Raw genomic sequence first — 13,793 nt, forward strand, 5'->3', positions numbered from 1 at the left:
AAGGATTTGTTGATGTTTCAGACTGTGCTCTAATACTTTTTTTAATGGGGAAGAAAGAGATAATACATTTCTGCATTTGCTTTAGCTGGTGCAAGTTGGAGCACTCCCAACTTTGTAGCTGTAGTCAGATGATGGGAGGGAATGTACTGTCCATCCTGTGGCACTAGCAGTTGTGTAGTTGAGAAGATGTGCAGGTTCAGGAACTGATCCATGCAAAATCTAATTCAGCCAGGTGCAGCAGGATGATAGCAGTCCCAGGATGAATCAGCTTCTCTTTTGTAGAACTCATCTCATAACACACTTTTCTGCAATTTTTATCCATTTTTGTAACTTAAAAAGTAAAGCATAAAATTCTGTAAAAAGTATAAGCAGTATTATTTTACAAGCCATGTACACGAACCCATTTTAACAAGTTACATTGTATTTTTCATAGGATATCACTACTTTAACTGGTGTTCCAGATGAGCACATCAAAACCAGAAAAGTTCGCATTTTTGTTCCAGCACGTAATGCAATGCAAGCAGGAGTTAACAATACAAAGAAATGGAAGATGGAATTTGATAACAGGGAGCGCTGGGAGAACCCTTTAATGGGCTGGGCATCTACGTGAGTAGTTAATGAATTTGGAGTACTTTTCCTCTATATTTGGCTCTTACTGGTCATGTAAACTTTTAAGTTTGAAATGCCCTTTCTACCTGAAAATGTACTTGTCTTTTAACAGTACTTACAGTATGTGGTTGGGTTTGTTAGTTGTATGATTAATGATCTGTTATGTTTAAAGGCAGATTTTAGCTCACAACATTACCTGGAGGAGTTTGAAAAAGGTTTTAAGAACCAGAAACTTCAGTGATTACATTTGTGGTGATGTTACTGTGTGGCAGCATCAGGAAAAGAAGGCTGTTAGTTATGTGAAGCAGCTCTCAGTTGCGTCTTTTAAATTTGGTTAAACGTAAAAAACGTAAAACAGTATTTATCTTTTGGATGTTTTTTTTTTTACAAAGTTTTATTAATATCCTGAAAATCTAAAATGAGCCATAACTATGGCTTTTTAAAAAACCCCAAACATTTAAAATATTAATCTGTTTGTTTCAATGTTGCTAATATTAGTAGTAAAAATGCTTAAATATGCCAAAAAAGTATTAATCTTGACTAAATATGCTGTAGTTTGGAGATTAAATTATAAATTGGATGCAGCTAATTTTTCTTTTTTTCCCTCTATATATGTACTACCTACGTTTTACAATGCAGTTAGAATTCCTGTAAACTGTGAGGGCTGTGGCAGCAATTGTCCTGGCAATATTGTAATTTTGATTTGAAGCTGTCTTGTTCAAGGCATATTCAGAAAAGTTAATTATTCTACATAAACAAAAGTCAACCACTAGAAATTATTTTTCAAACTTCAAAAAGGATACAGTGTGTACCGAAGGTGTCTGGCTGCAATCATATTAGCACTTACAAGCAAAATTCTATGGGGAAAAAAACCCACCTTTAAACCATAAATGTGAAATAATTTGAGGACACATTTTTTGATATTTAGCATTCTAAATCTGATCACAGAACGATTTTTTCTTTTTTATTTATTTATAAAATAAATGTATCCAGAAATATTAGTTCAAATAAGTCTGAAATCAAGTCTTCAAGTCATCAATAAAAATTGAGGAGGCTCAAATGTATAGTATCTGTGTTGCATTGGTATTGTAAAGCATTAGTGAAGCCAAGTTCAACTATCATTAGATGAGAAAAAATACTGAATATGAATTAACAGTCTAATACAATTAATATTTAAAAATACCTGTTTTAAAACTTAAAGCCTGTATATAACATTGACCTCATCTTAAGCACGCCCTGGGGTTTTTCATGATTTCATCTTAAACATAATTTAAATTGCTGTTTAAGAAGATTATTTCAGTGATTTAATGTATGTATGCCTTGGATGACTTGGCTACTGCAAGTAGTTACTACATTTAGCAAGTAATGACCAGGTTGTTTCACAGGGTGTAAATTAATTAAGTGATAGACTGTGGACCAGCAACACACCTTTCCCTCTGATCTTGTGTGGCCTCAAAGTGTCTAGCCACTGAGTATGGTCTATTTATACCATTGCACAGATTGTAACACTGTAGCAGGTGCTACACCTGCTTTAGGTCAGGTTATATTTAACTTTTCTTCTACTCCCCCTTTGCTTTTTCCACTGACTTTAACCTCCCCAGACAAATTATTTCCTGGGTGGGATTTTGCATGATCTCAACCAAAACAATGTCTTTCAACCTTTCTAACAGTTACGACGTTTGTGCTGTATAACCATCTAGAAAAATAAGCCATGGCACTACGGGCTTACCTGTATGTTAAATTGTCCTGGAATGAGCTTATTGTGGGAATTTAAAAAGGAATGGCTGTTTTGAATTAATCCATCTCTGCATGCGTTTTTATTTTGGGGTAGGGAAAGGAATATTTCATGTGTAAACAATGCCAGTTTCTTCTCTTCAGATTTAATTTCTGCAAAGAACAGTTCTTAGAAGTTTTCCCATTTACTTTTGAATAATGTAACAGGGTTGGTGGGTTAGAGCCCTTTTCCTCTGAATTCAATATACTTACTTACCTCTAGGTCCTTGCTATATTTATGTCATTTTACAGTCTCATTTCTTGGTTGCATTGGTTGTTTCTTGAATATAGAGGTTTTTTCAGTGAAATTATCGAGTTGTAGATTTAAACAAAATGGATCCATGGTGGGTTTTTTTTTAAAGTGGGAAGTTTCATTACAGGAATGGCCATGGATAGTTCTTGAGTACATCTTTTAATATAAAGCTGTAAACAAAGAAACATGGGAAGTACATGGTTTTCATTTTACAAGATCTCCTACGAAAACGTGGAATCCCAGTTTGCAGTGACTGATAAGACAGGCAGGCATAGGGCAGGCATATGAAATCCTGCAGCACTGATATTGCTGACACTCAGGACATCATGCTGGCCATCCTGAACTCCAGTTTGCTCACAGACTGTCCTAAACTTAAATACATGAATAGCTCATATATGGAAAGAAATCAAAAAGCTCTGTTTAGATTGGATGAAGGATGATCCCATGTGAAAACAGAACAAATAATTTCTGCACTCCCAATTTCAAAACTGCCTCTGTCCTGGAATGTTTTTGCCAAACTTGTAGTACTGAACAGGCACCAGTCCCTCACTGCATTTCAGACTTAAACTTGTTTGTTTCCTTAGCAGTGTTGAGAAGATTTTTTTCCAACCCCAACTGTGGAAGAGAAGAACAATAAGCAAAAATTTTCACAATATTGTGGTGTATTTGGGTCACTTGATTCTCCACTGATCCCATCATGGACTAATTCTTAGTTCCTAATTTTCCTTCCTGCATTTATAAGGAGAAATCTTTAAATGTCTTCAAAAGAACCCATCTTAGTGGCTTGCAATAATAGAGTAATTTTTGCCTTTATCCGGTTTGTTGGGGGGGCGGGGGGGGGGCGGGGAAGCGGTGGTGGAATATATTGGTTATATTGTGAACTCCATTTTTCCATGTGTACATCAGATAAAATTACATTGTTGTCTTTGCTGGAAGCTAGATTCCCCCTCTTACCCTCCCTGTCTGCCAGTCACAGGCTTTGTCCTTTATTGTGGAGTTCAGTGTATCTCTGGTTGCTTTTTCTCTTCATATACCCTTCTAGCTTCAAAGAGAGAACAGTTGAGATGCAACTCCTTCAATAGTTTGTTGCAATTTGGTCTTGTCTTCCTGGTCGTCTCCCAAGTTCATGTACAATATTGTCTCAGGGGAACATTATCTCATCATTGTGCTGCTACAACCAGTATCGTCTCTGATAGTTTTGTAGATTAATTTTTAGAACACTATTTTTTTTTCATCCTTTGTCATTATTCTTAAATTGACCTTTTATAGCAACAAATAAGGTAGTTTGATTTTTAACTGAGATTTTAATTTGCTTCAGAAAGCTTTTTGCAGTTTGATGCCTTTCAGAAATGCAGCTGAGAAATAAGTGATCATCTAAAACTAACCACTGTGTATTTAGTTACCTAGCAGTCTCTGTTTCTGAGCTTCATTTTCAGTGGTGGCCTGTGATCTGCTTGCTGTAGTGGAATAATTTATGAAGGTCATGTGACCTCAGCCAAAGCTGAACTCTTGAGGTTTTTTTGTGTACTTTTCAGTCTATGATTAATTTCTGCTCTTCTAACTTTGATATTCTGCTCTTTTCTGTATAAGATTATTCTTCCCCTAGACGCTCTATAGACTCCTGGTCTCCTTGAAATACTCAAAATTACCTTAAACCTTCCAAAAAGAGAGGGACTACAGAGCTTCAGAAACTAAAAAGGTTGTTGCAGAACACTTACTATAATCTCAGCAGGTGGTTAGACATGTGTGTCTAATAAAAAAGTTGAAACATTAATTTCTGCAAGGAGGAAGGTTTAACAGATTGAGAGAGTGAAAAAATAACCTGCAGAAAGTATTAATCCTAGAAATAATTAAAAGTAAAGGGATTTTTAATGGCCTGTGAGGTGGTGTACTACAAAAAGTTATGTAATACATCATTTGACTAGCACTTGAGATACAGGTGTAATTATTTTATATTTCAAATATACTTAAAATTTGCCATCTGATTTCTTACAGAGCTGATCCTTTATCCAACATGGTTCTTACTTTCTCTGCTAAAGAAGATGCCATTGCTTTTGCTGAAAAAAATGGTACGTATTGTACCTATTATGTATGAGGGATTCAGCTTTATATAGGCAATCTTGATATCAAAGTATTAGCAACAGTAAAAGTACAGAATAAAGTGTTTTCACTCTATTCCACAAAACTGGTAGACCATTAGTGCTCTATTTGAGAAGGAGGAAAATGGGGAGGAATATTTCTGAGGGACCTGAGAGCACTGAATCTAGGCCTTCCACTTTCTGGAAAAGTGTTCCAGCCTCTTAGCATTACTATTGCAATGCTTTTGCAAGTATATGTGTTTTGAATGAGAACTAAGCCTTGCTTAGGTCTTGGAGGAAAATGAATAGTTTTATCTTGAAGAGTATCCCAGGCTGGGGGTTCCAGCTACATGGCAGAAGGCTTGACATGAGCATCTGAATTTCTAGTTAAGGAAACGGGGTCAGAACCCTTGTGAATGTTTGATAATCAGAGGAACTGAAATTGGCTTCTAAGTAAGCACATTGGACTTTAGTTTTGGACATGTTGCAGAGTGGATTTATCGTAGAATCATATTATATCTCATGTCAGAAGGGGCCCATAAGGATCATTGAGTCCAACTCCCTGCTCTTCATAGGACTACCTCAAACTAAACCATATGGCTAAGACCATCCTCCAGACACTCCTCGACAGGCTTGGTGCTGTGACCACTTCCCTGGTGAGCCTGTTCCAGTAGCCAGCCAACTCTCAGTGAAGAACCTTTTCCTAATGTCCAGCGTGAACTTCCCCTGATGCAGCTTTGTTCCATTTCCTCGTATCCTACCACTGGTGGCCAAAGAGAGGAGACCAGCACATCCCCCTCTGCTGCCCCACACGGAGAAGTTGTAGATTGAGGAAATTGAAATTATATTTAACACTTTCACGTGATGATCATTTTTGAGGAAAAGATGTTAGAAAAGCCAGTTGCCATTACTTAATATTTTTAATGCTCACGATGTATCAGAACAACTGTATCTGTAAATTTATTTTGTTGTTTAGGCTTGTATTTTCTCACAGAATTATGGTACTGCAAGCAGTATCCATAATCTCAGCCTTTTGAATATTCAGCAGTTCTTTTATGTGTTGGTATGAATTTTTTGCTGCATTGGTTTGTTGGGTTTGTTTTAATTTTAAAAACAAGTTCATTTTCCTTAAAGAGCTAGTCTCAATGCTTAGTGCTCATGGATGTGAGGAAGATTAAGTGCACGATTTACAACCAGGTATAACGCATATGGAGTGTAAGTTTCTTTAGAAGTTCTTTGTTCTGCACCTTTCAACTATATACAGTCTGGTGTAAATAGACAGTAAATCTTCTTGATCAGACCAAATTGTGTGAAGTTGTTAGATGACTTCTGTTGTACACCCAAACAACAGGTTAAGTCCATTAACTTGTACAGTTAAGAAGTTAAACCACTTAATGTGCAATTTATTTGTACTTTTTAATGGTAGAGGCTAGAATTTAATTCCTTTATTCCTCTTTGAATGGATTTTTTTTAAACTTAGTCTTAATTTTAGTGAAAAACAATTATGTTCACTAAAAAATTAATAGGATCATCATATTTGCATTGGATCCACCAATTACTGTGCAATTTTAATAGTATTTTGTAATGTTTTATGAACAAATATGAAATTTGAGAGAATCTCGTGTTACTTTTGCTTCTGATTATTCACGCTGTTTCTGTTTCTTGGGAAAATCAGCCTATAAGAGGAAAAATCTAAATCCTGGCCTATATATCACTGTCTTAATGTGCTGCTCTTTGAACATGTTATATTTTGTCCTTTCCAGATGCAAATTCCAGTAAAATACTTGATTTGTTCCCTGTAGAAGGTTATGCCTTCACTGAATTAGTAATGAATCTCCATTGTGTGGGAAAATTACAAAGGAATTCTACCAACTAAGGCTGTGACTTAGTATTAATATTATTAGTTCAATATTCACTTAGCTTGCATGCTTAGTTTTACCATAGTTAAGATGTACCAGACTTTTCTGCGATACTGGCTTGCCTAAATTATTATTCCATTTTTATTTAAGGTGGCTTATTTTTATGCGTTATGATACGTACATAATAGTTTTTTGAGTAATAGCTTTGGTATCAGACATAACTGGGAATATAAATTTTACAATATTCAGTTTTGCGTTTAAAAAGAAATGATAAATTAGATACACATTTATAGTGGAACTTAGCTTGTAGACTGAGGTGTTTTTGAAACACATCTAAGTCTAGGAACACAAATCCTTACCTCTCTGTCTTTCCCATATGAACCACCCAACTTTTCCGTTACAAAATTCCTCAAGTACCTCAAGTTTAATTTCTGCAAATACTGCAGATATTGCAGGTATTTTGATACGATTGGGAAGGCCAAGAGTTCTTTCTCACCTGAGAGCTTCAGGAACCTGAGGCAAGCTATCTTTCTGTCTTCCACATCTGATGTGTTTTCTAATGTGGAATAATAGCACTGAATACACTAGTGAGAGAGATCTCTATCCAAAATATGACAGCTGAGGATGGTCTGAAGTCAAGGCAAGGAGGACACACTTGTAACTGGATGAAATTAAAAGCTTAGTCTGTGGACTTAAATTCTTTTTGTTTGTTCTGTCTGACATCACCAAGGCAGTTGTTTAAAAACATACAGCTTTATTAACAAGGATAGAGAGTTTTTCTATTCCACGATAACCTTTAGTCAGGTGATGAGGGTGTTCTTCCAGAGTTAATGAAATCTGCTTTCTATCCACCTGGCTTATGTGGCAGAGCAAGACTAACCTCCCCCACCATTGTGGTATTTTTATAAAAGTGCCCTCTTCTCTGTCATGAACAACTGAGGGTGCCCAGCACAAGGAGACCATTCCAGAGTGTGAAACCTTATCAAATATGGTGGCTTCTTGCAATCCAAAGTTAGATGTAACTAACTTTGTGGATCTTGGATAGCTACAGCAGCCCAAGTCATTGTGCTGGCAGCCGCAAATCTCTTTTTGGAGGCCCTCAGCTCCTTCCTATCTAGTGTATAAAAAGATGAAGCAATAACTTGGGACTGTTGATTACATTCCAGCAGCCAACTGCCTCAAAGTTAGGTGTTATAATGCTGAATGTTGCAATACCAAGTGTGTCTCTGGATCTAGTACTGGCTGTTTACCCAAGCTTACATTATTAAACAGCACAGGAGGCAAAAGCCAGTGCTCTTACAGATGGAAAGAATATGTTTTTAAAACCTCTATTCCAGTATTTCTTACAGAGAATAGTTACCTTTGAAATTAACATTGATTCAGCCTAATAAGCATGAAGAAAGTGTTTGTGTGACATTTGTGAATGCACAAAATTGAAGTACAGTTACATGACAACTTGTGTATCTTAATATATTTTGATGTGTAGATTATCTTGCATGTTTTCTGAGCATCTTAAATGTAAAAACCCAGATATATTTTAAAGCTCCTAGGACTTACCAAGTTTTTTGTTTTAAAACTAAGGAAGAAAAGTATCATCTTATTAGTATCAGTTAAAATTGCATACTTAACCACTTCTAGCTTCAACTCAGGTATCTCAACTTTGAGTGAAATGTTGCAGCTAAAGAGACCAAACTTTGGAATACTGAGTGCTGCCCTGGCAACTTTCCAGGCACCTGGAGGCTGCAACCAATTTGCATTTTGATTTACATAAACACTGATGTCTCCACCTCCTCTTTTCTGACATTTTTTAGCATTTCTCTTGCTTAACTATCACATAATTTACTTGTCTTCTATCATTTAATTCCCTTTTACTCCTAATTTTTTTATGTTCTTATAAAAATCTTGAGTATTAAACTCCATTGTAATGCTGAAGTTTTTCCTTTGCTTCTTCCTTACTTTGGTCCTCCCACCCTTCTTTTTTCTCTAGCTTTCCAGGGTCTCCATTCTCTCCCAACCTTTGGAATTGATCTTCTGTATGATATTTTTTTTCCACCTTTCCTTATCTTATTTTCATTTCTTGGCCCCGCATACATAGAGTCTTAGTGCTTCTGTGATATGTGGAGTTGTGGAGCCATGAACTTGCAGGACAGTCAGTGTTTTGTGTTGAGATTTTCACCGATGACTGTCAAGTTTTTTTCAGAAGTAAAAAAAATGGAGGTACATGGTATGGTGAAGTCTTATCAAGTGAGAGAAGAGGCATATGTCACATGGCATTTCAGTATTCTCTGCTGCCAATTACAAGGCAATAAACTAGTGGATGTCTATGTGGATAAAAAGATATTAAAGTTAAAATGTTTAAGTTGCATTTGCTCGATATTGTATGCTGAGAAATTTAGAATTTCTTTGTTTCTTGTCTCCCCCCACCATTTCCCCTGTAACCTCCAGGGTGGAGCTATGATGTTGAAGAGAAGAAGATTCCAAAACCTAAATCCAAGTCATATGGTGCAAACTTTTCTTGGAACAAAAGAACAAGGGTGTCTACAAAATAGGTTGGCATTGGCTGTCTGACTGTGAATAAAGTCAGCTGTGCTATATTTATAGTCCATGTATAATACATCTCTTAATCTTCTAATAAATTTGACCTTTAAACTACAGATGCATCTTGTGATGTCTATTTAAAATGTTTTTGATGTCTCCAATTGAACCTGTTACAAATTTCCATATAAATAGAGGAGATTTGAAGTGTTCGTACTTCTAAAAAATTGCCGTACTAGGAATATATCAACGGGAATGTTTAAAATCATCTGCATCTTTAAAGGTTATGGCTTCTCTTTGATGGTAATTTTATATTCACTATCTTGTTTAAAGCCTTGCATGTACAAATTCTCTCAGTAGAAGCTGTGTTTTTTCTCTTTCTATACAAGAGAAGTTTGTCAATTCAAAAGCAAAGTATAATATGTAAAACTTAACATTTGAGTAAAGGTGCATAGACTGTTTTGTATAAATGTATATTATATAACCTTCTTCCTGCCCAAATTGATGCTGTCATTTTTCCAGAAGCATTTGTGACTGGAATAGAAAGCACTGTTTTTTGTGTTGGATTTGGTCCAAAAGATTGAGAGTGCAATTGTTTCCCTGTGATGTTCTTCAAAAGTGAAACTATGCCAGTTAAATACGTACAGATAAAGTCAGAACACTGTTGGGTGCCTCATCAGCATATACTAATTATATAATTATAGTTCTGTTTTTTTATTGCTAGTTACATGTTTATCCACACTGAGGTTTTCTGTTGGCTAACGAGATGTGGTGATAGAATCTCAGCCTTAACATCAAATATGCAGCCTAAACTCAGTTTTTCTCACATGATATTAAATCATTAATTTTAATAATGCACAGTATTATCTTTGGAATCCTTGGTTACATGTCTGTGGCTTTTGATTTATTCACTTTTAACTTTTACTTAACAAATGAAGATGCACACACAGGATCAGTGAAATCTCTTACAAATTGGGGGAAGGTGCACCTTTTTCATATTCAACTGAGTTTTATCTCAACTGTCAGAAAAGAAGCAGTTGAGACAGCTCTCTCCACAGAAATATAAAGAATGGTGTTAAGTACTGTGCACTGAATTCCAGCTAAAAGGAATCATAAAACTACCTTGTGTTGCCCAGATTTGTTTCGGTTTTAACCAGCTGCTCTATATGATGGCTAACATTTGTTTAAACCATTGTTTTTGACCCAGTTTCAGTGTAGTTAACCAGTTGGCTGACACTGCTAGTTTCCTATCACAGACAGGAACTGTTGTTCCAATTCATCTTCCTATTGAATTTTGAATGCTGCATTGTGCAGTGAAGCCTAAGGTCCTCCAGGAATGCCAGAGTGCACCAAACTGGAATCTTAACTGTCGAGAATCTACTGCATCTCTTTGTATGCTGATTTTACTAAGGAGACAGTAATAAGAAAATCCAGTTTGGTTTTCGTTTGGGGTTTTTTTTTCCTTCTGTCTTTTACAGGTGGAGAGCAGCAAGATCTTAATTGCGTGGGACTCAAGCTTTATAAGATTGTCAACATTACAATTGAAAAGGGCTTGGATAGCTAATGCAGCAGATGCACAGCTTGGTTTTTGAAATTATGTAATCCAGGGAAATGACTGATAAATGTTAGATACCTAACATGATCTTTGGACACCTAATATATGAAATTGCTCTATGTTAATAGAGTATAGCGAGAATCAGTTTCACATAGAGCACAGTTTGGTTTTTTTACTTCTTCCGCTAAGATAATGGAAATATTCAAAGGAGAATTTGAGTCCCCTTCCTAAGAAGGTGGCTTTTTATCTGTTGGGGTTTTTTTTAAAAAAATGTATATATTCAGCATGATTCTGTACTGTACACCCTACCGTGAAGTCTTTAAGTTGTGTTTGAGCTCAGACCTTCTTTTCCTCCAATCACTTTCCTAGGACTTGGATGGCTACTTTAGAGTGAGCATGCTGACAATGGAAGAGAGTTGATTATTGTCACTATAGTCTTCAAACCCTAGAAGTGAAATTGAGTGCAAGAGCTTGCAGAGCACTAGTGCCAACTTTAATATATTTTAGAGATCAAAAAATCAACTAGGTACTAAACCTCATTACCCTTTCATTAACTTACTAGAATACTACAGCACTAGGCTGCAACTGAAATTGTACGAGATGATCTGACAGCCTTTAGTTAAGTACCTTCAGAAGGGTATGTTTTATTGGTCAACTCCAGCTCCTATCTATTCTGCAGTATGTTATGACAGGTAAGATTGCTCCCAGATCTAGAATATGTCAAAACAAAAGGTACAGCAGGTAAACTACCGTAATTAGGTTTTCTAGTATCCTCAACCATTGACCTGAAAATGGAAGTCTAAAGAGATTTTGAGAACTCAAGGCTAATACAAATGCTGAATAAGATTAGAGATTCATCTTTGTGGTAGGTGTATCTGTGCTGTGTCCAACTAATCAAACCTTTTCATGGCAGTAATATTTCAAACCTCTGGAAACACCAAAATCACTAATGGAGGAAGAAAAAGTTTAAGCTCAAAAAAAAATAGAACATGTTCTTTACACAGTGGGATTTACATGCATCTGAGGTATCTTACCACCTTACGTGGCAATAACAACCAAAAGAGTATGAAAGAATTACAAGACAATTTCATGCCAGCATTTTAGAGGAGCCTTAGATTGATGTAACATTTACATTCTTTCACTGAGCTGTGTAGATTTGAGAGGTTTTCTTTACCGTTTTGTAGCTTCCATTATTGTGGAAAGTCTAATGCAAGAAATTAACGGACTGATCTGAAGTAGTTTACACTTGGACTTGTGTGGATATACTGTGTGTGAAGTTCTGGAGGCAGAACTCTGCTGCAGGACAAAGTTCTTTCCCAGTTCTAGCAAATCAGTCCATAGTATCACCAGTTTTCTGAAAAATTTTTATTGTCTGTCATTGCTGTCTCAGCCAGCTACCTGTCACAATGAGATTTGGATTGTTCCTTTGAAGTCTGGGTGAAAGTTCCTTTTAAGAAAGAGGCAACATCATAATCTTTCCTCCCACATCCTACTGCTTTTACTCCCAGCTTTTACCTCAGCTCTATGAGGTATGTAGCACATACCTTTTCATACCTTTTTTTTTAATGTGGTCAAAAGATATTAAAAAAAATATTCATACATGAATTTTGAAAGTACTGGCCACTCCAGTACTATAATTTCTGTTCAAAACCAGGAATACTTTGGTGAAATTTTAACTTTATTAATAACCCCCCTATTTTTTATTTACCCCCCCCTCCCATTTGCATTTCCCCCTTCCTGCTGCTTTTTCTCAAAGCTCCTGGCCATGAATTCTGTTCTGTTAAATGTATGCCTGTTTACATGAATTCAGTGATGAACCACAGAAAAGCAAAACCCAGACCAACCCTGTTTAGCTCTCTCTTCTGAATACTCATATGGTCCTAATCTTTATGTTTTATGATGTTTCTTTTACCTAAGCCTAACTGAAATGGAAGTAAATGATCCCCATTGTGTTGCTGACTGCACATCACCATACCTACTTTGCACTATAGGACTCCCTACAAAATATGGGTGCATACCTGTGGTACTTCAATATGTTTTGCATATTTCCATTGTGATAAAATAACATTTGCAGGATACCAGTTATTTTGAAGACTGGCAGCATTCATAATTCCAATGAACAATTTTTTTTTGTAACAAAGGCCCTGCAACTCAAAATCGTGATGTTGTAATGGAACCTAGAGACTGTCAAGAAACTAAAAAGAACAGTTTCAGATTTCTAGCAGTGTATTCCTTAACTGTGCAGTTTGATGGATAATTTAAAACAAATCAGACTATTAAGTGATACTATGAAATGGAAAATTTAATTACCCTTATCTGCAAAGTTTTGTCATGTGGTAGAAAAAGAGACATGAATTTGGACTAATTTTAGCTTTGCCTGTAATATCACACCAGGAACTCTTGTAGTTTGGTTTTGCCAGAGATACCGTTGTCTAACCTTGTATTTTGTTACTGGGTATGCCAACATACTTTGTTATTCCAAAAAGAAAAGAAGTGCAAATAAACCTGAAGTAACCTAAAAAAATCATTTTAGACAGTTGTATAGTAAGTTATGGTATGTCTGGTAAGGCAGCTTGCTTTGATAAGTCATTGTTCTTATTCCTACATTCTGAGAGGGATTTATTTTTAATTGGTACTTGATTAATGCTGCTAATAACACCAGCATCCTAAAATTGCTGAAATAAATGTGCCTACAGGAACTTAACAGAACAACAAGACAAATTATTTTGAAATGGTGTTAAAATGTGCATATCAGTTGGATTTAAAATACTGATTCTTCCATGTTCATTATGAGGGAAGGTAGAAAGGTCCCTGTCTTGAACCTTTCTTGCACAGAAGATGTGAATTAAAAACTTTCTGGACAAGTTGTTGAGAATAAATACAAAGATCAGACGGTAGTCTTGTGAAGTCCTGAAGGAACTGAAATTTGAAACAATAACTATTATCTGTGACTTACATATTTTGCTCAAAACTCTCTCTACCTAAATAATATGTGGCAGGTTTTTGTTCTTGGTGTATTGGGTGTTTGGTGTGTTGTGTCCCTCACCCCAAGAAAAAAGTCTTTATAGTGCTGTGAACAGAAATGATATAAAAATGTTGTGTCAATTGGCTATTTTAGATGTAATTCACTT

General features: G+C 35.9%; 1 protein-coding gene across 1 annotated transcript in view; it reads left to right on the top strand.

Moving 5' to 3' along the window:
* Nucleotides 1-9,226, top strand: part of NDUFS4 (NADH:ubiquinone oxidoreductase subunit S4) — a 42,438-nt gene extending 33,212 nt beyond the window's left edge. The window contains exons 3-5 of the mRNA XM_074932804.1: nucleotides 434-606; nucleotides 4,631-4,704; nucleotides 9,018-9,226. Coding sequence (XP_074788905.1) covers nucleotides 434-606; nucleotides 4,631-4,704; nucleotides 9,018-9,121 — 351 coding nt within the window. The 3' untranslated portion in view covers nucleotides 9,122-9,226. The remainder of the gene's footprint in view (nucleotides 1-433; nucleotides 607-4,630; nucleotides 4,705-9,017) is intronic.
* The last annotated feature ends 4,567 nt before the right edge of the window (nucleotides 9,227-13,793 follow it).

The sequence above is a fragment of the Athene noctua genome, chromosome Z (genome assembly GCF_965140245.1).
Source record: "Athene noctua chromosome Z, bAthNoc1.hap1.1, whole genome shotgun sequence".
NCBI lineage: Eukaryota > Metazoa > Chordata > Aves > Strigiformes > Strigidae > Athene > Athene noctua.